Raw genomic sequence first — 21,893 nt, forward strand, 5'->3', positions numbered from 1 at the left:
AACGGCTTTGAAATTTGGGCGTTGATGATTCGTCTACAGACTCGAAGTAGTTCCTAGATAATTCTTGTAAATAAACACTGCTAGATTAATCTCGTGAACTTGGTCTACACATTGTCTCCTTGTATTACCGACTTGTTAACGTGTAAATGTATTTTATAATTAATTTGTCAAATGTGAACATTCTTTTTTTTTTAATTTGTGATTTCATGACTTTGGGTTGAATATTTCGGTTTGGCCCTACTTGGGATTTGAACGACTTTGGGTTGAACTTTTCATATATAGTTTCTTTCTTTAAAATAAAATAAACATCGCACGGACTCTTTCTCGGCCCAACCCATTATTTCAAATGAAATTGGCCCACTACTCATTGAACGTGTTGTGGAGTGGTGGACTTGTCGTCTGGGCCTACATAAGAGTCGTGGATTTATAGCTAACCGAAAAAGGCCAAAAGGTCCATCAACAAATCTCGTCGAAAATAAGCCACATCTGACATCGCGCCACGTAGCAAGGTGTGTCGTCTTAAAAAAGCAAGCGTCACAGAAATTCGTAGTTTCGTACAAACCCCATTAAATTTCTCATAAATCTTCGCACCTTCCATTTTCTCTCTATCTCTAGAACCATCATCGTCTCTCGTTTCTCTAAAAGCGAAAGAAGAAGCTAAGAAGAAGAAGAAGAAGCACCCAAAACGATGTCGTGGCAGCAGTACGTGGACGAGCACTTGATGTGCGATATCGACGGCAACTCTCTCACCGCCGCCGCCATCCTCGGCCAAGACGGCAGCGTCTGGTCTCAGAGCTCCAACTTCCCTCAGGTTCTCTCTCTTTCTCTCTCTCTCTCTTCAACTTTGAGCTGCAGATTTACTTCATCGCTGGATCTGATTTTGTTATGGTAGCTAGGTAGCTATGATCTGATGCTTGATGAAGTGAAATTTGAAGTCTGTGTTGTTATTGATCTTAATTGAAAAGATTTGATATCAAATCAGATGGTTATTTATTGATGTTTAGTATGCGAATCAGATTAGCTAGGACAAATTGTACTTGGATTTATACTTGGATTGTTGTTGATCGGCGTTATTGGTTGTCTGGTGGTTGTAGTTTAAGCCGGAAGAGATTGCGGCCATCATGAAAGATTTTGATCAGCCCGGAACGCTTGCACCGACAGGTTTATTTCTCGGTGGGACTAAATATATGGTGATTCAAGGTGAAGCAGGTGCCGTGATTCGAGGAAAGAAGGTAAGGATTTAGCTTACTTGTGTATCTCCTATGTATGCGTTTTAAGTTTGGATGCAAAATGTGCGAGAATGCCTTGATTTGTAGCTCGATTCTAATGGTAGTGCTTTGTCTAGCTAATAATGACATTTTACTCGGGCATCTTTTTGTGAGAGAATATGGTGAGAAGTGGAAACCATGTAATAGATGTGTTTGTCACGTTGTATATTTGGTTTGACTTGATATATGTATGTGCTCTATTCCAGGGATCTGGTGGTGTTACTGTTAAGAAGACCAATCAGGCCTTGATCATTGGTATATATGATGAGCCCATGACTCCTGGGCAGTGCAACATGGTTGTTGAAAGGTTGGGTGATTATCTTGTTGAACAGGGTCTGTAATTGCTCTGGTAAGTTGATGATTTCCTCAAATGTTCGTGGTTTTCTGTAGGAAAGGTTTGTTTGCGCAACTAAATTGACATGGTTTTGTGTTTTCTCGGTACAGTTACTATTTCAAGGAAGTATGATGAACTAGGTGTGAGAACAAAGTTGTTGCTGCTTGGAATGTGTGAGCCATTTGTTCTGGATTGCCTTTGTGAATGATAGTGTCTTGATTTTACAATTTATAATTCTACACTGTTCTGCTAGCGTATGTAATTGAATTTGTCTTCTTCGAGATACCGTGAATGTTAGACTATGTAGTAATTTGTTCCATCAGAAATATGACTTGGGTCAGTTGGGTGTGAAAACCTGAATCATTCTGCTTACCCTTCCTTCTCACTGTCTGCTGAAGATGTTTACTATTCTTAAGAAAGTGGATTTACCACAATGGGAATTAGGCACAATTTGGTTTCTGCATCAGTAGTCACTGCTTGAACGTTATCGTGTTTGTAGTGGTATGGAATCGACTTTCTCACTCGAAAATTTAACGCTCAATGATTCCGGAGGTTAATATTGTCGCGAGTTCACATGCGGCATGGCTTCATGTTGTATCGACGTACCTTTCCCTGTTGCTATAGAGACCACAATCTACAATCCTCTAGGCTTGGAATTCGCTACTCAATTAAAATTGAACTAGAATAAATTCAGTCAGTATAATCTCAGCTTATAACTGAGCAAGCAAAAGATTATTATCAAACAAATGCCTTCGAGTTCGAGGACCATACCGGAATATAGTGCAGCCCGCAGAATGCCAAATCGTGAAAGCGAATCCAATGTAAAAGAAGGGTAACTTGGATAATCCGAAGGTAAAAGATTCGGTTCTATTCCGCGTGTTTTTATTCGTTGCTCTGATTACATACACTGATAGACTTGTGTGAGGAAAATAGAAGTTCTGATTTCAGTAATATCCAGCTTAGTGCTGTTCAAGACGTCAATTGGTTCTTCAGCTTAATCTTCTGCACTTGCAGTCTTGCACTAGAGAAGGTAAGTAGCAAACACTTTACTTTTGGCCCCCTAAGTTCTATTGATGTTTTTCTTGTTTGTTCCTTTTCAGCACTCCCCAGTGAAGCCAACTGATATTTGCATGATATCGATGTTGCTTCACGTATGTTTTTGTGCAGCTTTGCTGTCCCTCTACAGAGATTACAGCTTCTTGACATTACTTTAAAAATTTGAACCACAAAAAAGAAACAAACCAGAAAAGACATGCAGCTTCATTTTTATTGGAATTCTAACTTGTCTTTTAGTTGAAAGTGCCAGTTTGGCAAATTTTTATGTTCAGATGAATGATAAATCACACTCTTAGCTTCCTTGTAAGCCTCTGTGGCTCTCTATTAGCATCCAAAATATTTTTTTTAGACACGATTGTGCTAACACTATCCGACAAAATTACAAAATTGATGACATGAGAATTTGATCACAATCAAATGCTAGCATAACCTAATCTCAACGCAGTAACAGAACAACATGATTCTCAGCATTGAGAATTTGAGATGAAAATTTGAAATGTTTACAAAATGCATGGGAGACTCCTATATATAACCTTCTCTACGGAAAAGGAAGGATTAATATTTCTGGCAAAGGTTAGAATCAGATTCCCTTGGTGATCATGGAAGTTTTCAGAATTCAGAATCAAGTCATCCTACAATTTTCATGTTCTAAACTTTGAAATTTTCAGAAACAAGTCATAATTCAAGCCTCCATGAGGGTTCAAATTAGTATCTCAAAAGGCTTATTAACAAAATTGTACTCAAACATGAAGTTGATCTTTTTGCTCTTCATTCTTTTGTTGGCCAGCTTTTGTATGAAATTCTATGTTCTCTGCGACTTGGGGTTTTGGCGATAATGATTAACATGGAGTAAATACTACCTTATGGAATCAAAGTGGTGTGAAGAGGATGAATGAAAGCTTTGGCGTCTAAATCACTGTTTTTGTATGGAGTAACTTTCCTGTAGTTGGTGAACTTTACAGATTATCTATTTTCGTCAGGCGTTTAGCCTAGCACTTTACTAGACCAAAGGATTCGGTTGAAACAATAGTAGTTAAGGATATGTATGGTTTATTGGTAGTTTTTGGTTGTGTATGAGTTTTTGGAACGGATGTTGTGTTATGCTATTTATTTCAGTGAAGATATTGGTTATATATGTATACAAAGAATTTCATAGTTTTAGTACAGCATGTTGTTGGCAATGCAGGTAGTAAGTATATCAAGGTCTTCATTCTTTTTGATACTGCTGTACTCAGGAACATGGATGACCTATATGTACATAATGAGACTATAAAAAGCCTTTAACACTTGGGATCCAGTTTCTCTGCTTCGACAAAGAGTGCTTGTGTCTGCTTGGACTTTAATACAAAGCTGACCCGTCATTCAAAACCAGTCCAAGGGACAACAATGAAAAACTCCAGACTACAAAGTTTGCACCAGCCGCACCGAATCAACTACAACTCTTCTCTGTTTGTCAATAAAAACTACAACTCTTCTCTCCAAAATGTCAGCCATTGCTATCCAAGCTTCATTTTGTTTTTTGCTCTCATCATATCAAACCTCAGACTCAATATTGTCATCAATTTAAATGTTAAAGAGTCCACAACCTTTCAAATTTTGTACAAGATTTACGTATATGAACAAAAAGGCTATGCAAGGCTTGATATTACTTATTTGCTTTTGTATTCAGGTTTGGGATGTGATCTCCAACACAGAAGACATTCAAATCTGCTATTTGCCTCTTCTAAAAGAAGAGGCATTGCGAAGGATGACATATCTGCTATTTGCCTCTTGTTTCACCCTAGCTCATCATCACAACAAACCAACCCTTGGTCTCTGAATATACTGGTGTAAAGAAATCTGGGTGTATGTAGATTTAGTTGCTACCTCATTTGTGGCAAAACATACATAAATACATAAAAACTCCTCAGTTTCCCTACTTTCATGTATAGGAAGTGTTTTCGGACTTTTTGGTTACTATATCCGATTTACAAAGTTGGTCTTTGAACATTGAGTTAATGGATTAAGAGACTGTATGATGTTAAACAAAGGAAAGAGTCGGTCAAATATGCATGTATGTTATCTTCTGATTATAACAAGAGCAGCAAGCTTGCTTCTCACTTCTGAGTGTCACAAATAATATCTTCTTCTTACCAGTAGCTCTTGGAGATGGGAGCCCTGGATTCCCTTTTGATTATGATTCCAAGATGTAATAGAATGCCATTTAATCTTAATATTTGTCGACTGTGTTTATAAGAGTGGTAGAGACATAGGCAAAGAACCTTCCCAGACCCTGCAGTTCATTGGCAATAGTTCCCGCTCCCACATCGGTTTTGTGGCAACGTATGGAAGCCCATGAGGCTATAAAAAGCGAAGAGCTTGGCTGTACAAAGCATACCTTTCTCGGCCTTTTGGCTAAGATCAAGTGTAGTATCTGTTCTTATCAGTTTAATATCTGATATGTGGACCAATGGTTCACACGATATTAAATTAATTTTTTAAAGGGGTGAGTCCATCACAATAGCTTGCTATTGGGGTTCACACGTGTCATCTTTGCGTTGCACTACAGCAAAGCTTGGCGCACCCTACCAAATCCAAGTCAAATTATTTATACGCCTAGTACAACAATAAAGCTTTGCACTCCAGCTGCGATGTACTGCACTCTGTTAATTGATCTGAATAATGCTGCTGTACGTTTTCGCTCTGGCTGTTTTGGTTTTTTTCCGCTCTAATTTTGTGAGCAATATGAACACTCTAAATTCAGCTGAATGCATAGTAGTAACTTACCGCACTATAAACTGAAGGTAACAAAGGCCAATGTGAATTAGACCGGTTCTGATGATCTTTTGTTATTTGCTTCTCTGATTTTGGTAAGTAATGTACTGGTCTTGATTTATAATTTCCCATTCGAGAGAAAGGCAATTGCTGTGCAGCACAATTTTTCTACGTAACACTAAATTACTGCACTATGTTAACATCTACATTATGATGAACAAGCAATTATCTGCAGAAAGAGGGTAGCTTAGGTAATCTGAAGGTAAACAACACCAATGTTAAAAACTCGATTCTAATGCGCAGTTTATTTGTCGCTCTGATTACATAGACTTATGTGAGGAAAATGGAAGGTATCGATTTCTATAATTCTGTGTGATTCGAGGCATATATCCAGTTCACTGCTGTTCAACACATTGATTGGTTCTTCAGCTTAATCTTCTGCACTTGCAGTGTTGCGGTATAGTAGGTATGTAACAAATACCAACGGTTGAAAGGAATTTGCTTTTGGCTCCCTAAGTTCTATTGATGTATTTCTTTTTTGTTCTTTTTCAGCCCTCTCTAGTGAAGCCAGCTGATATTTACACGAGTAATATCGATGTCACCTCAAGTATGTACCTGACATTTCTGTGAAGCTTTGCAGTCCTTCTACAGAAATTACAACTTCTTAATATTACTATAAACTTTAGAGTTTGAACCACAAAATAAGAACGGAACAAGAAAACCATCAAATATGTAGCTTCATTTTTTCATTGGAATTCTGATTTCTTTTTTAGTTGAAGTGCCAGTTAGGCTGAATTTTTATGGTTAAGATGAATGATGAATCATACTCACTATTAGCTTCCTTCTAAGCCTCTGGTTTCTGTTAGCATCCAAAATAATATTCTACAGGATTCTGCCAACACTTTCCAGTGAATTGGTTATAGGTGAAGCTAGTCTCTCCGATGGGATGGGCGAGACTTTTTGCTCGGTAGTAGTGTTGGAGCCAGCTTTTAGAGAAAACTATGTAGGATTGGCATACTGTAATATCAGAGTCTATCAAGTCACAAATGAAGGTCGTGAAACGCAGTAATAAATTAATGATAGATGCTACAAGTACCACATCGAATAAGAGCTGTGTATCTCTAGGGCGAGGGGTATAGAAGAAAGCAGCTTTGCAATGGAAGGACTCACGGAGCCATGCGTTGAACACAAAGCGAACTATTCTTTCGCCTTTTACTAAAGAATACCGTGTGTGCGGCGTTTTAAGTGGCATACGCCTATTTTTGGAAGGGTGCACCTTTGTGGGTGCCCCTCAGAGCTTAGTCAAGAAAGGTTTCGTTAGTCTTGCTTGGGTCAGATGTTAGGAGCACCTAATCTGAATGCAGTAGCGGAATTACAAGAATTCTTCTTTGGTGATCATGAAGTTTTGAACCAGTAGGGAAGCTCAGGAGGATTAGTATGCATAGATTGAGTAGGATGCATGGTGACTTACATGGCAAATGTACATTATTGGCTTATTTCATAAAATGAGAATTTTTACTAGCTGCTGCTCAATTCCAGCGAGTGTTAAAAATCAGTGCACATCTTAAATCAATGATTGTAAATGCATATTGAAGCTTTAGTTATCGAGAGATTTCGAGTCCAACTCTGTTGCAAAAGGTGTGCTTTCCTAGCTTAGCATGAGTTGGTTATTGTACTCGGGTCTGCTCATCTACAATGTGGACTGTGCACCTGGAATTCGATCTTTCACTTTTTTGGTTGAATGGGTGAAAATCATAGATTCAGTTAAAGCTATACATCAGACAATTAAGGATTACATAACAGAAGCAGTTGTGGAACGTGAAGAAGAATATGAAGTAATGTTATTATCTAAGCTAGGTGGCTGGTGTAAGGATTAAACTATGAATATCTATGTCTTGTGATTCTCAAAACCAGATTCGCAAAATAAAACGAGCCTATCTCCGGACAAAGCACACTACTACTCTTCAGTACAGTAAGTGCATGAAAATATTTCTACTGAGATTAGATAGAGCAGATCGAGCTGGTATGAGATTCCAACAGGTGATCTTGAAGGGTGGAGAAGAACAAAACGAGGGTCCGAAATAATAAAGAAGCCATGCTTTGGAAACGCACCTGCAATTGAATAAGGTTTTGGCAGAGAGCCTGGCTAGCTAGCTAGATAGCTGTCGAGGATTAAATCATCAGGGAAGGTGTTCAAATCTGCAGGCCGGGTTCTTCATGCCTTATGCTCATTGAAGCTGATAGCTGCTAACTGTCTTCCTTTCTTTCTCTCTTCTTCATTGCACGTTTTCTTTAAATGGAACGAGCGGCCATGGAAGACAGATGGCTGTTCGATCTACGCTTTCAAAGGTCAGGTTTGGGTTTATTGGGTTTTTTCTTTTTCCAGAAAAATTAGAGGTACGTTTTTCTAATACCCAAATCCCGTTCCTATAACTACGAATTATGACGTCGACACTATCATTGAATTTTCAAAAACTATCAGTTCATCTTTCTATCCGATAGCTAGTTCATACAATCATACATACTATATAGTGCATACCATCATCCATGTAGATTGATCGGCCATCCTTAATTAGGCTAGCTAGTGATGGACCGTGATAGACATTTTGCCAACATAAAAAAATTAAAAAAATTACAGCATACAACAATAAAAGATTTCACACTTGGAAAACATGTAAGAAGAAAAAATCATTAATTAATTTCGCCATGGATTATATGACACATTCCTCTCTATATGGTAGACATTTGCAAAATCATAAGCATGTACGTGTAGAATCATTTTGGTTGCATAATCATAAGCACCTATAAGCATGCTAAGAAACAATGCAGCATCTGTGCGTATATAGATTATGCCCATAAGAATGAAATTAGTGCAAGTGTGCAACACACACACACAAAAGGAATATCTAGAAACTTTAAAAGTTTAAACAATACAAGTCTGAATAAGCTAGGATATGGTCCAACAAATTCAAGAAGAAGAACAGACATTAAGGCATGAGGTGCTTGTTGTTGTATGGAAGCATGCATATATTGTCATGCTAAACAAACAAGCTGCAGCTGCCTTCCACCTATCTATGGCAATGAAAAAATTAAGCAACATAAAATCTTTTTATAACAAGTTTTACACAATTCAAGTAATTGAAATAAAATTTGAAATTAACAACATCGATCCACACAAGTAATTGAAAAATTCTGAAGAAGAACACGGCACGGCATGCACGAGTTGAAGAAACCTTACAAAACGAGAAGCATAATCCTGAGTGCCAAATTAATTAGTTGAAACCTCCAAGTGAGTAGCAACCCCCGATCAATTAGCCAGCAGAATCATGCACTTCTCTACCAAAGAGCTTGTTTTCCTGTCCTCTCATGTTCCTGACCTCCTCTCCTTTAAAAGACCTGAGAAGTGATTCAAAGCAGGGACTATATGCAACCGACTGAAATGAGTTGAGTCGAGTCTGAATAATTTTGGTTTTTTTGAATGTTTTTGTTTTCGGATTATAACGAACTATAATCCGATCATTATAGACCATTAAAATTTCCCCATCAGCCAAGAACAAAATCGGTTCGTAACTATCAGCTAAAAACTCCCTTGGGTACACGTTCTCTATGACGAGAGCTTTTGTCCAAGACTCCCCAACCCCATACTCCTTCATAGTCCACAACTCAAATTTGGTGGCATCAACATCAGACACACAATATGTGAGACAAGTCTCCCACACTCCCAAAGTTACGCTACCTATGTTAAACTTCAACTTCAGCTGATCACTTGAGGGCGGCGGCAGTGCTCGAAACTGTTCTCTTTCAAAATCAAAGCAATGTATTAAGCGAGAACCAGTAGAATAGACAGGAGCGAAATGAAGAACTCCATGCAGAAAAGCATTGAAGGGTAACACAACCCTGTCAGTAGGAGCCTTTCCAATACTCCTCCAAACTCCTGAACCGATAGTGTAAACCTCAGCCTCAAGGGTATTCCTTTCACCGGGTGCTCGATAAAATGTTCGCAGCAACTTGTATTCATTTGTCACTGAACTCCAACCAAGTCCACCCAAATTTCCCAATTTGTTATTATTAGTAGTAAGAACGGTAATGTACTCGTTCAGAAGAGGATTACATACAATCATACTGCTCACTTGTGTACCGCACAAACAAATGAAACCGTTGCAGGAGTTTGCCACTTCAAATACATTAACGGGTGCAGTGTTCTTAGTAGTGAAGGTCATTTTTTCCATGACCAAATTATCAGAATCACCAGCACACTTATCTACCTGAGTGAAAAGCAGTCTCCTAGCAAAATTTCTATTTCTTGGACTACCCCAGACCTGGATCAAGATCCCAGCCGCAGATCTTGAATGGTGCAGACTTATAAAACGGGGTTCAGAAATTACTAAAAGCCAGGTTTTGCAGACAAACTTACAAGTCAGGATGGTCTTGGCTGGGAGCCATGAGAGTATCTCAATGAGTAAATCCTTTGGAAGGTGTTGGATGAAGCAAGGTCCGTCTGGTTCCCATTTCTCTTGCCGGATCGGTGGTGCTTGGGGTTGTCTTGGATGATTCCGGGAGCGTTTGCCTTGATTGCTCTTTGAAATCGGCATTTTGGGTGGTTTGTTTTTGTTGGCTGCTGCAACTGAATACCAGCTGCCGCTGGAAACAAGAGGGGAGCTAGCTGTGCTTAGGGTTTCAAGACCACATTGGGATTGGGATTGGGACTGGCATTTTGCTCTTCTCTTTTATATGAGAAGGCTTATATGGAATCTTTGGGGCGTTTCATGGTGCCTTTTGCCCCAGGTGCCAACCATGCTTGTTGCACTAAATAATGACGTCATTATGACTGTTGCAGAACCTATGAACTTGTATCAATCTACTCATTAGTAGTGTAATAACATGAACAAGAGATTTATAAATTTAGGGTTATCTAGGGCTTTTGTTTGTCCCTGTGGAGAAGACATAGATCGATTTTTCTTTATGATACGTTGGCATGGGAAGAAACTTTGCGTGCGGGCAAAGTTACCAGTACATTTATACAGGCGCAACACGTACATAACTCATAGTCCATTACAATTTCATTACGTGTCAATTACTAATCACGTACTTAAGTCTTTGAATCGGATAACATTCAAGATAACTCAGATAATTAAGAAGCACAATACTTATTTCACTTACTCGTTTCACATCTATGTCCTAGATTCGAATATCTTGTAATAAAACTGTCAACTTTTCATGTTTTAAGAGTAGTAAATACTATATATAATTAAAAACAACGGTATATATTTTGAGATAATAAAAAAAACAACGGTATATATTTTGAGATAATAAAAAAAAACAACAGTATATATACTTATCTCCTTCATTAATTAACAAACTAAATAACTCAAGTATCCTAACTTTGTATATGTAAGCCATGTTGATGGCCAAACTTATGACCAATTAACAATATTGAGACATTATACTACATTAATAATTTAATATATATGAATTCATTAATTAACCGGTTATGACATACGATATAAGTGGTGGGTGACTGGCTAATGAAGTAGAAAATGTGGTCGGATGTTGGCCACCATAGTCGATGTCTATAACACAAACACTATAACTAGAATGAACATCAATTTGATTGTTACGAAATAAGAAGATCGAAAGAAAAAAAGAGTGAAAAGACAATATTAGACTTTTACAATATATAGAGAATTGAAAAGAGATAGTAATGCATATATTGCATATTTGTTTCTTATCTTTTCTTTTAAAGGTGACAAATATTTGACCAAACAAAGTAAGAACAATATGCTAAATTCCTGTGAAGAAAAAAATAAACCAAATTATTTTCAAAAAGGAAAAAAAAAATTGCTCTGGTGGGGCATATTACCCGAACGGACAAGAACACCAGAGTTGTTAATATTAGAAAAAAAAAAAACAACGTGGCGGTTGCAAGTGGAGGAGGCGAGCGCTTTTGTCTCAGATTTGCTTGAAATCTTAAGAATTGTAAACAAGAACAAACACGCCTCTCTGAAAGTCGTGAAAGAAAGAAAGAATGGGAATTCCGTCTGAGATGAGAGACATATGGGTTAACAACCGCAAAAACGCTCTGCTGATTCAGTCTCCATTTGAAGACCAGATTCAACAGAAAGCCCTCAGGGCCAAAACTTGCACCCAAGGTTTGATTTTTATTACTAATATCCCATTCGGGATTGAGTTTGATCGGAATATCGCATTGATTTGTGTCTTTTGATTTGACATTTTGGGGTTTATATGTTTGTTATAGTTTGTCTGATGCTTAAGTGAGTAGAATGTTTATGTCATAAGAAATGATGTGACAGGGTCTAATGTCAGTGAGAATTTTCCATGATTTGCAGAGGGCGCTCGTAAGGGATTCAAGGCAGCTTGCATTTGGGGTGCTGTCAGCGCTGTGCCTACAGTATGTGTTTATTTGAACTCTTTAATCTGTTTTTGGTTGAAATTTGTTTCTTCCATCAGAAATTGGTGGTTTTTGAAATATGCATTGGAGAAACTTGAATGGCTAATCATGACCGTGATTTTTTTGGATTGCGTTTGTGGTTAACCGGAAGATGAATCAGTGAACATCTATGAACTTCAGTGTCAATATGATGGATGTTATGCGAGTATTATGGAGTGGAAAGAAATTGCTCAGTTGTCTTTGAGAAAAGAAAAGTCTTGTACTCTTTTCCCTTGGCGCAGCCTAGCTCTAAAATTAGTTGTCTCAGATTTCAGTTTGCAAAACAACGTAATTAGAAATAGGGGAAATACAGCTGCATATGTCATGTTCTTTTCAGATTATGCATCGACAGTCTTATGGAGGCCATCTTTTTAGACGATATGTTTTTGTTGTTTAAGGCAGATCTTGCCACTTTGATTTTTAAGTTTTTGGAAACATTTGATACTTGCAATTGACATGATTTTCATATTTCCAGTTGACTGCTGTTCGTATGATTCCTTGGGCAAAGGCTAATCTCAATTATACTGCTCAAGCACTGATAATATCTGCTGGTATGTATTTGAGTTTTTATATTGCAGGCCTTGTGCAGCAGTTCCAGTTATAGGGCAGTGACTTACTAGCTATGATTCAGAGTTATTAATTGTCAATGTCCCTAAGAAATTGAATACATTTTGGGGAAGTTCTAACATGTGCTTTCATTTGTTCAACAGCATCCATCGCCGCGTACTTTATCACAGCTGATAAAACTATATTGGAGTGTGCTAGAAAGAATGCACAGTTGCAACAAGCCTTGAGCCGCCAGCAGTGATATCATGCAGCTGTAACTCGAAATGATATGAATACCATCCAGTGACTTATCATGGCACATGATGGTGCGGCTTGTTCTGCATGGCAGAGGATTCTGTTTTGTGTATTAACTGCACCCCACCTTTTCCCTTATCTTCTGTTTGACCAAGGAAGAATTGTGTGTTTCTTAATGCTGGGGTTCAGTACTGTTATAAGGTTTTGAGTTTGTTAATGTGCATTGTGTTCATATCAGTGGCGAGTTAGGCGTTTCCTCAACATTTATAACTTGCTGATCTTTTTCATTTCTGAAGTTAAAGAGATTTGTAAGTAACATGGCCAAAGAAAGAACCGATGCCATAAGCGCACCGTGATTTCAAATTGTTTCTCAACATGAAAAATACAAAGAACTGAAGAAAACCCAACAAAATTACATTCCTTTATTTGTCCACCTACAAGTTCGTTTCTTTTCAGATTTGAAAGACATCAGAGACAAATATTATATGGCGACTCCATAAACAAATTCCTGTCGAAATTGTGTTCAGATAAATATATCTAGCACAGATCTCTTTTGGAGCATAAAGAATGAAAGTTTCAGTCGTTTTTGACAGTAACAATCGAATCATCTCAAAGAATCTTGCTGCCTCATCCTAATTATTAAGCTATGTCCTACTCTATTTCTTCTTTGTCTGAATCCAAGCTCAAAATGCATACCGGTAGATTGCATCAGCTGCACCATCTTCGTCATTACTGGCACCAATTAGATTAGCAACAGCCTTTGTTTTCTCTGAACCATTGCTAAGAGCAATACCCAAAGAAGCTAGCTCAAGCATCTCAATGTCATTTTCTCCATCTCCAATAGCCATGATCTAGATAACAGGTAGAATCAATCATGAATAAAATCACAACTCCTAATATCGTATAACAAAGGTCTGAGAAGGGAACATAAAACATCCAATATACGCTATTGGATAGTTAACATACTACTTGATTGAATGCAACACTGAACAGTATCCGATGATCCAGTTACGTGAAAAACAAGGAACACAGAACAGTATCTGATGATCCAGTTACGTGAAAAACAAGGAACACGTTATTTATGTATACTATGAAGGTGATAGTCTGGATCTCATTACCATTTGTAACTGCTCAACTATGCTTATATTACCAGGCCATAATTGAACACCCTATCGAGTCCAGTAACCAAATAACTCTCTTTAAAATAGTAAATGGCACACACATAGAACATATTAACACAATTCTGTTGGTCCTTAGTCCTTACCTCCTTTGGAGTGACGCCCAAATGATCAAGCAGCAACTTTACGCCACTCCCTTTTGAGGTCCCCGGGGGTACAATTTCAAGCATGTCTGGCTGAGCTTGAACAACTGCCGCACGATCTCTAATGGCTCCTGACCAGTATGGCCTCAAAGTAGTTGCGACTCCTTCGGCAGTGTCCATGAAGATCACTTTCTGTATAACCATAAGGGGTGCTTCATCAGACAAAGCAAAAGCAGTATGTACAAAATATATAGTTAATCATGTTGTTACAATTAATACCGATTGTTGTGGATAAGAAACAATAGCATAAGCTCCCTTTGTGCACATTCTTAGTGTCACAAGAAAAAGCATATAATATAGATATATAATTATACCCTTAGCCGGGGCTAAGCCTGCTAATAGGCAAAGCTGAAAGCAAGTACCAAAGATTTCATTAGTCAAACTTGAAATGACTCTGAATGCAAATCAAGATTAGCTATCCATTCAGAAAATTAAACCAAAAGAAGACACTGAGACAATAGCAGTAATGGAACACTCTTTCATCCTGTTGGTGTTGTGGAATGCATTCAAGGAGAGTAACGGAGAGTATTTAACTATTTATGTTTTCTTCAGGACCATACCTGTATGTCACCAGCAGCCAAGAGATGCTCAACTGAAGGCATGATCTCTCCCTGTCAAAATGTCTCCATGTAAAATATGTACAGAAGGGAAAGGGAGGAAACTTTATTAGGTAACAGAACATTTTTGACCCAGACGGAACATTAATCTTTTGGTACCTTTGGCTCATGATATACAGTGTGCAGAGAGTCAACTAGCGGGTGGTCAAATAGAGTGAAGCAACGATCCTCGCTGTAAGCAATAAGTGGTATCCTATTCTCCCAAGAGTAAAGGCATGCCTGCACATAAAGAGCATATTGTCATTGAGCTGAAATGCTTCTCATTATAAGTAAGGTTAGCATATTGAAGGGTCTAGCTGAATTGCTCAGCACTGTAACAATTCCAATGAAACGATGAATTTGCATGCCTCAACAAGGTATTACCTCTCTGCAGACATTTGGATCTAAATTCCCTTTAAAGATTTCCCGTCCTTGCTTACCATAAACGAGCAATCCCTGGAATCAAGTAGAGGCAGACAATAAGGCCAAGATATAGTAATATTAACCCCAGACAAGAAGGAGAAATATGTGCGCAACAATTAATTATGCTTTTGATTCTTCAAGATGGCACCAGACTATGGTGGCAGACAAAGAATATGGAAATGTTCAAGCCGGAATATGAATGGGTACCCCACTTCTGTGTAATGTCTCAGTCAAGCAAAAATGATTTCATAACGATTTACAGTGACAGAACTCGAAAGATAAGTGAATTATGCCATGGAATATAAACACTTGAAAATATTATTGATAAGAGCTCTCTGAACAGAAGAGTTGGTATGTATCTGACAAAAAAATTTAGAACATATGATATATCTTTTATCACATTCAACTTGGCAACACGTCAAAGATGAAAATTGCAAGGGAAAAAGTTATACCTGGCAGAAAACTCCAGGAGAAAATTCTGAAACAATGCCATCTTTTCCTGCTAAGTCTACCATTTTAAAAACGTTGATCACAGCTGAGCGAGTCTGTTCCAAAGAATTAACAGCAATAAGAAGATTTATTTCAATCAGCACTATCCATCACTAAAGAAATAAAACAATAGGTAATTCTAGATCAACAATAACTTATATTTCTAACAAAGTTACTATGACACCAATCGACAAAGGTTAAAAGTTCTACTGACCAAGATATATAGAATGAGGTAATGAGCCTGATAATTAATAATAAAAAAGAAAAGAAAATGGTTCTTACTTTTCCTGTTGCTATCACTATTTTCACACCCCTTGATGAGACCTCCTTAAGAGCCTTTGCAGTTGTTGAGCTGATTTGTGTTTTACTGTTGAGAAGGGTGCCTTGTTTACCAAGAGAATAAATGTAAGGCCACTATTAGAAATGATAAACAAAACCAAAGAATGCACAAGAGCACAGTAACTTACCATCCATATCGCAGAAAATATATTTGAACTTTGGTTTATAAAATCGAAGGCTGCCTTCTCTCTTCCTGTCTTTTAACAAAAACTTGGAAGATTATCTCACTACAGAGGTAAATAGACAAACATAGTTACAGAATTGGTGATGTGTACGATTGAGACACTCAAGTAAGTTTTAAAGAACACTGATCTCAAGTAAAAATGGAAAAAGAAAAATTACCATCTTGTTTATCCTCATGGGAAATTGCATTGATTTCAGCATTGGACGCACTTTGAATCAATCCTTTTCCCGCCCACCCAAGGCTCTTCAAGAGAAGCTCCTCCTCCTTCTCCATTTCCACTTCGGCTTCTTCGCTTATCTCATGATCAAATCCTAATAGATGCAACAATCCATGTATCTGCAGGAGAGTTCAGAAAACAATGTTATCAAACCCAAACATGAAATTGCACATCTCGAACATAAAAACTTCAAATATAAAACATATCAAGAAGCCAACCATCAGAATGCGTATCTCGTCAAGAAGTGTATGTCCTCTTTCTTCTGCTTGTCTCGCTGCCGTCTCAACAGAAATCACAACGTCGCCCAACATAAGCTACAAAGACGAAAACACCGAATAAACACCAAAAAGAACTTCCTTTACTCTAATGCATCAAAAATAAAAACTAAGCATAAAAGCAAATGAGCGAGTACAATGGGAAGCCTGAGCTCAGGGACATGTTGCGACATCGAAAGAACATCAGTAGCGTGGTCCTCATCTCTCCACTCTTTGTTAAGCTTTCGGATAAACTCATCATTACAAAGCATCACCGAAAGCTCCACGCTTTGAAAACCTCCAACATCGCTAATGGCATTGTCCCTCGTTTTATACTCCGAACCTTTTAAACCATCAAATGCTAGCTTCAACGCCATCGGCACATTAATCCTCAGCAATTCCGCAACGCCCTGCAGTTTTTCAATCTCAAATTTCTCAGAGACATTTCAACAAACACTTGGTGTGCAGTTCGAGCTTGATTACACAGCTCAAATTGGCTTACAAGGATTTCAGGATCGTCCGGCAACTCTTCCTCGATGCAAATGCTGACGTTGAGCTCGAGCTCCTTGACCTTGCTCTTCGGAGCTCGCCGCCTCACTCTCCGGTAGTCTCTCTGCGCCGCGCAGATTCGTAGCGACGGTCTCGGACCCGTTCTCCGCCCGCCGCCGCAGAGCGCGTGGAATCTCCGGCCGAAGAAGAGCGAGGCTTTGGAGGCGTCGAAACGGTGAGTTTGGGGAGGGAGGATGGAATTCGGTCTGGGAGTGTTTCCGATGGGAATGGGGGTGATGGATATGAGGGTGGCGCGTGGAATGTAACGCGCCATTGGGCGGGTAGTATTGGCGCGTGGGTGGATGGTGCGGAGGAGAGTAGAGAGATGGAGGAGCATATAGAGAAGAGCTTTGAACGGAAAAAATGGTTGGTTTGAGTTCGCGCTTTGTTTGTGACAAACTGACAGCGACTTTCAAAACCTAAAAACTACCGAAGGTTGTTACTTGCAAATATTTACTTTTATCTTTTTACCCCATCCAGTGATTTTCTTTCACAAACAAAATGCTTTTCCTAAATGTGCAGGGACTTGTAATACTATTCTTTCCTAGTTTATTTAGAAAAGAAATTGCTTTCCTAGTTTGGTTGGAAAAGACTTTGTCTCGTCTTTTACTAGCTAGCTAGGAATCCTTTTGGATTGGGAAAGAAATTATCTATATAAAGAGGGTCTTGGCCTTTGTATTCTTCACAATTTATCCTCAAGAACAGTTTTGTGTTCAAAACTTTAGCTAATTGAGATCAATCAAGACGAGACTTTCAAGTATGTCGCAAGAAGGCAACAAGTGGATGATGAATGAAAATAAGAAGAAAGACAATTCGCATGAAGATAATTCCTCTGGAGGTCGATCGTGTCCCCCGGCTCCAGAGAAGAACCAACCTTCTTCGAGATACAATGACTCTTTTGGTGGACAAAATCTGAACACAAGTTTCGACCAAGAAGAACGTAGTGGCAGATAGGATGTGGTACTATATAACAATTTGATTCCTTGTGCTTTGATCTTTTGATCACTTTATGTTTTACATGTATGTTTCTGTAGCTCTAAACGTTTATGTAATGTCTGGTTTGTGATGGACAAATTATATCAATAGATATTCGATCTGTTCAGTTGAATCAATGAGTTAATTTTATAATTGCTGGTTTTTAGTTTTGAGAAACTTCTCTTTCAGTTTACACTAGTCAATCAATCACTCATAGAAGAGATAATAATGGGATCATTGTAGACTGTAAAGAATCTTGTGGCGGGTTGAAAGCCTCATCCTAACTGATAAGCTGTGTGTATTGTAGTTCTTCTTTGGCTGAATTGAAGCTCAGAAGGCATAGCGGTAGATTGCATCAGCTGCACCATCTTCGTCATTGCTGGCGCCAATTACATTGGCGACAGCTTTTGTTTTCTCTGCTCCATTACTGAGACAAACGCCCAAACCAGCCAGCTCAAGCATCTCAACGTCATTTTCCCCATCGCCAATAGCCATGATCTAGAGAATATAAGTTATAAGTACTCATAATCCAAACGCCGATCAAGTGGAGATGCATGATTCTGACATGAATAACTTGGAACAGAGAAATTAACCTTACCTCCTTTGGAGTGATTCCCAAATGATCAAGCAACATCTTTACACCACTACCTTTTGAGGTTCCTGGGGGAACAAGTTCAAGCATGTCCGGCACAGTTTGAACAACTGTGGCACGATCTCCAGTTGCTTCCGACCAATATGGTCTCAAAGCAGTAGATACTCCCTCAGCAGTGTCCATGAAGACCAGTTTCTGTATTTTGATCAGTTGTGCATATCAGTAGAACTGAATGCAGCAAGTTATTACTGATCAATTTTTATAGAGATTCAAGTGGTATCAATTGGAGAGGATAAAACAATGGCCTTGTGATGAAGTCAGAAAACTGATATAGTACACAACAAAAGTGTCCCTTGAAATTTGAACTTCAAAATGAAGAGAAAATTAAGAGCACATACGTGAAGTCAGGACCTTAAGAAGTAAAGCTGAATGCGAACTAATATACATGTTTAAAAGATGCATAATTTGAAAAGCTGGTCTGATCACACCCAATATATAAAACCTAAAAATGGTTTTCGAGTGAATTGAAAACTAACTCATTTTGAAAAAGGTCCAATGCAATGTACATAAGTTTCCGACTAACTGCCAACAGTTCACCACCACTTTTTTCAGGGTTTTGAAGGGAGGTTAACGTAGTAAATGCTTCCTTCTTGAGAACCATACCTGTATGTCAGCAGCAGCCAAGAGATGCTCAACTGAAGGTATGATATCCGCCTGTAGATACCTTACATGTAAATCAAAAACAAAAGGAGGACAAAAGAAATAACAAAATGCTCATGAGGGTGAAGAAGCATAAATCTTTGGCACCTTTGGCTCATGATAAACAGTATGCATGGAATCAACATGTGGGTGATCAAATAGACTCAAGCAACGATCCTTGCTGAACGCAATGAGAGGAACCTTATTCTCCAGTGAATAAACACAGGCCTACGGAAAAGGAGCATATGGCTTTTGCTTTATTCCAAACAAAAGAAACAATGAAATCATTGCACGCCAAGCGGAGGTACATACCTCTCTGCAGACATCTTGATCTAAATTCCTTCTACAAATTTCCCGACCTTGAATACCATAAACAAGTAATCCCTGGTGTCAAGTAGGGGTGGACAGCAAGGACATTATGTATTAATGTTCTGAGACTGAAGCAAATATAGCTGCAAGAAGTGTAAATGCGAAACAAGTATACATTTCAGCAGCATGCTTAAGATGAAAAGTTCGAAGGAGAAAGGATAGACCTGCAAGAAAACCCCAGGAGAGAATTCTGAAACAATGCCATCTTTTCCAGCTAAATCTACCATCTTAAAAACACGCATCACAGCAGGACGAGCCTGTTCAAAAGCACTGTTAACACTATCAGTAATCAAAGCCACAAAAATAATAAGGTTACCGGACAAACCAAGTTAAAAGAGTAAATTTTAAGTAGCAAAGATTAATAGAACATCTTTCAAGTATCATGTCATGAAAATGATCAAAAGAAGATCTTACTTTTCCAGTGGCAATTATTATTTTCACACCCCTTGATGAGGCTTCTTTTAGAGCCCTTGCAGTGGTTGAACTCATTAGACTTCTGCTGTCAAGAAGGGTGCCTTGTATAGCAACAAAATATATTTCAAAACATAGAAAGCAACGAGCATTTAAGAGCACAATAAGGCCAAACTTACCATCCATATCACAGAAAATATATCTGAACTTTGGTTTATAAAATCGCAGGCGGTCTTCTCTCATCCTGTCTTTTAACAATTCAGTTGTGAGATTGTCTCATTACAAACTTGACTAATCAAAGCTTGGCTACAGGATGAATTGGAATATATATAATTTTATCTATTTAACAAAGAAAATTAAGGACCAAAGAAGAAGGATGTGAAATAACAAGATAGGATTACCATCTGGTTTCTCATTGAAATTCCCATGGGTTTCAGCATCATATGCATTCAGAACTAAACCCTTTCCCTTCCACCCAAGACTGTCTAAAAAACGATCCTCCTCCTTCTCCATTTCCCCTGCAGCCTCCTTACTAATCTCATGATCAAATCTCAATAAATGTAACAATCCCCGCACCTGCAGCATGGTTCAAGGATCAAACTACGAAATAACACTAAAAAATTACTACAAGCACAAAACAAACACCAAATAGTCCTACCATGAGAAGGCGTATCTCATCAAGAAGCGTATGGCCTCTTTGCTGAGCTTGCCTCACTGCCGTCTCAACAGAAATCACAATGTCACCCAACACAACCTGCAATTAACACCAATAATCCAATATCAGTCACAAACTTACTATCAAATATACATCCTCTAAAAATAGTAAAGACGCAAATACAAGTTCTTACATTTGAAACCTTAAGATCAGGCACATGCCGGGACTTGGAAACCACACCAGTAGCCCGGTCCTCATCTCTCCATTCCTGGTTACGTTTCCTGATAAACTCATCATTGCAAAGAAGCACTGAAACCTCCACGCTGTCAAAACCGCCACCGGAATCTTTAAATCCGCCAAATGCTAGATTCAATGCACTTCCAACATCTACAGTTAGCAATTCCGCAACACACTGCAAATCTTCATACATTATACTAGTTCTTACGTTCACACTAAACATTATCGAACTTGCACACATAAAAAAGTTACCGAAATTTCGTGATCCTGAGGCAATTCTTCTTCGATAGTGACCCTCACATTGAGCTCCAGCCCCTTCTCCTTCACCTCAGCTAAGACTCGTCTCCTCACCAACGCTCTCGCAGCGTCTCTCCGTCCGTAACCGCGCAGCGCGTGAAACTTCCGGCCGAACAGCGCAGATTTCGAGGGCTCGAGGCGATTCGCTCTGCGCGGGACGTTCAATTTCGGAGCTGCCGCGGTGGATATCAAGGTGGCGCGTGGGCCGCAACGCGCCATATGAGTTGGCGGAGGAGATTAGAGAGAGTGGAATAATCAGTTTGGTTGGTTCGCGCTTCGGGAGTGACAAAGTGATAGTAACGGCGACGTTACCGGTTAAAATCAAAGTCAAATAAGTCAAAAACCGGGGGCGAGGGAGTTTTTCGTAACTTTGTATAGAATATGGAAAGACAAGGGCTTTGCTGGAAGTAACGTGAAGAGCGTTCTCTTTTTTTAATTAATCGAAGTCTGCATCTTGATCAAAAAATCTCTCTCTCAAAGTCTCAAATCCTCATCTCATTTTCTCGATCTCCCCACCCACACACTCTTCGATCCCCCCGATTCCGGCGAAAACCCAATCCCGATTTCCGATCTGGAATTCGTTAGGTTTCCGATCGCCGACAAATTAGGGTTTTTGCTTTCAGCA

The 21,893-nt window shown here is 38.8% G+C and overlaps 5 protein-coding genes across 5 annotated transcripts; 2 read left to right on the plus strand and 3 right to left on the minus strand.

Moving 5' to 3' along the window:
* Positions 1–549: 549 nt before the first annotated feature.
* On the plus strand, positions 550–1,927 carry LOC101294035 (profilin-like). Its single transcript, XM_004291104.1, has 4 exons — positions 550–811; positions 1,095–1,232; positions 1,475–1,617; positions 1,713–1,927. Exons 1-3 carry the CDS (start codon positions 689–691, stop codon positions 1,607–1,609), a joined length of 396 nt encoding a protein of 131 aa, XP_004291152.1. The 5' UTR covers positions 550–688; the 3' UTR covers positions 1,610–1,617; positions 1,713–1,927.
* Positions 1,928–8,723: 6,796 nt separating this feature from the next.
* LOC101298290 (F-box protein At3g07870-like) lies at positions 8,724–10,004 on the minus strand. Its single transcript, XM_004292789.1, has one exon. It carries the CDS (start codon positions 10,002–10,004, stop codon positions 8,724–8,726), a length of 1,281 nt encoding a protein of 426 aa, XP_004292837.1.
* A 1,296-nt stretch (positions 10,005–11,300) lies between these two features.
* Positions 11,301–13,021, plus strand: LOC101294327 (early nodulin-93-like). The gene is made up of 4 exons (XM_004291105.1): positions 11,301–11,561; positions 11,760–11,821; positions 12,336–12,411; positions 12,571–13,021. The coding sequence occupies exons 1-4, from the start codon at positions 11,438–11,440 to the stop codon at positions 12,666–12,668; spliced, it is 360 nt and encodes a 119-aa protein (XP_004291153.1). The 5' UTR covers positions 11,301–11,437; the 3' UTR covers positions 12,669–13,021.
* Positions 13,022–13,344: 323 nt separating this feature from the next.
* LOC101298577 lies at positions 13,345–17,307 on the minus strand. The gene is made up of 12 exons (XM_004292790.1): positions 16,987–17,307; positions 16,643–16,894; positions 16,449–16,544; positions 16,172–16,349; positions 15,958–16,026; positions 15,773–15,873; positions 15,454–15,546; positions 14,963–15,034; positions 14,699–14,818; positions 14,543–14,593; positions 13,926–14,114; positions 13,345–13,512 (listed from the first exon to the last, which is right to left on the minus strand). The coding sequence occupies exons 1-12, from the start codon at positions 17,305–17,307 to the stop codon at positions 13,345–13,347; spliced, it is 1,710 nt and encodes a 569-aa protein (XP_004292838.1).
* Positions 17,308–18,133: 826 nt separating this feature from the next.
* On the minus strand, positions 18,134–21,539 carry LOC101294624. The gene is made up of 12 exons (XM_004291106.1): positions 21,224–21,539; positions 20,928–21,146; positions 20,738–20,833; positions 20,481–20,655; positions 20,259–20,327; positions 20,083–20,183; positions 19,833–19,925; positions 19,612–19,683; positions 19,408–19,527; positions 19,264–19,314; positions 18,607–18,795; positions 18,134–18,506 (listed from the first exon to the last, which is right to left on the minus strand). Exons 1-12 carry the CDS (start codon positions 21,485–21,487, stop codon positions 18,339–18,341), a joined length of 1,617 nt encoding a protein of 538 aa, XP_004291154.1. The 5' UTR covers positions 21,488–21,539; the 3' UTR covers positions 18,134–18,338.
* Positions 21,540–21,893: the final 354 nt, after the last annotated feature.

Source organism: Fragaria vesca, linkage group LG2 (genome assembly GCF_000184155.1).
Source record: "Fragaria vesca subsp. vesca linkage group LG2, FraVesHawaii_1.0, whole genome shotgun sequence".
NCBI lineage: Eukaryota > Viridiplantae > Streptophyta > Magnoliopsida > Rosales > Rosaceae > Fragaria > Fragaria vesca.

What these genes read in the sequence shown, in the direction of transcription:
- LOC101298290 (XM_004292789.1), bottom strand. Translation starts at nt 10,004, where the DNA reads ATGCCGATTTCAAAGAGCAATCAAGGCAAACGCTCCCGGAATCATCCA.
- LOC101294624 (XM_004291106.1), bottom strand. Translation starts at nt 21,487, where the DNA reads ATGGCGCGTTGCGGCCCACGCGCCACCTTGATATCCACCGCGGCAGCT. An exon ending in CTCAGGATCACGAAATTTCG is followed by an intron (nt 21,147 to 21,223) that starts GTAACTTTTTTA and finishes GAAGATTTGCAG; the next exon opens with TGTGTTGCGGAATTGCTAAC. An exon ending in CTGATCTTAAGGTTTCAAAT is followed by an intron (nt 20,834 to 20,927) that starts GTAAGAACTTGT and finishes TGTTAATTGCAG; the next exon opens with GTTGTGTTGGGTGACATTGT.
- LOC101294327 (XM_004291105.1), top strand. Translation starts at nt 11,438, where the DNA reads ATGGGAATTCCGTCTGAGATGAGAGACATATGGGTTAACAACCGCAAA. An exon ending in GGCCAAAACTTGCACCCAAG is followed by an intron (nt 11,562 to 11,759) that starts GTTTGATTTTTA and finishes CATGATTTGCAG; the next exon opens with AGGGCGCTCGTAAGGGATTC. An exon ending in AGCACTGATAATATCTGCTG is followed by an intron (nt 12,412 to 12,570) that starts GTATGTATTTGA and finishes TTTGTTCAACAG; the next exon opens with CATCCATCGCCGCGTACTTT.
- LOC101298577 (XM_004292790.1), bottom strand. Translation starts at nt 17,307, where the DNA reads ATGGCGCGTTACATTCCACGCGCCACCCTCATATCCATCACCCCCATT. An exon ending in TATTTTCTGCGATATGGATG is followed by an intron (nt 15,874 to 15,957) that starts GTAAGTTACTGT and finishes TTGGTAAACAAG; the next exon opens with GCACCCTTCTCAACAGTAAA. An exon ending in CTCCTGGAGTTTTCTGCCAG is followed by an intron (nt 15,035 to 15,453) that starts GTATAACTTTTT and finishes ACTTGATTCCAG; the next exon opens with GGATTGCTCGTTTATGGTAA.
- LOC101294035 (XM_004291104.1), top strand. Translation starts at nt 689, where the DNA reads ATGTCGTGGCAGCAGTACGTGGACGAGCACTTGATGTGCGATATCGAC. An exon ending in AGAGCTCCAACTTCCCTCAG is followed by an intron (nt 812 to 1,094) that starts GTTCTCTCTCTT and finishes TGGTGGTTGTAG; the next exon opens with TTTAAGCCGGAAGAGATTGC. An exon ending in CCGTGATTCGAGGAAAGAAG is followed by an intron (nt 1,233 to 1,474) that starts GTAAGGATTTAG and finishes GCTCTATTCCAG; the next exon opens with GGATCTGGTGGTGTTACTGT.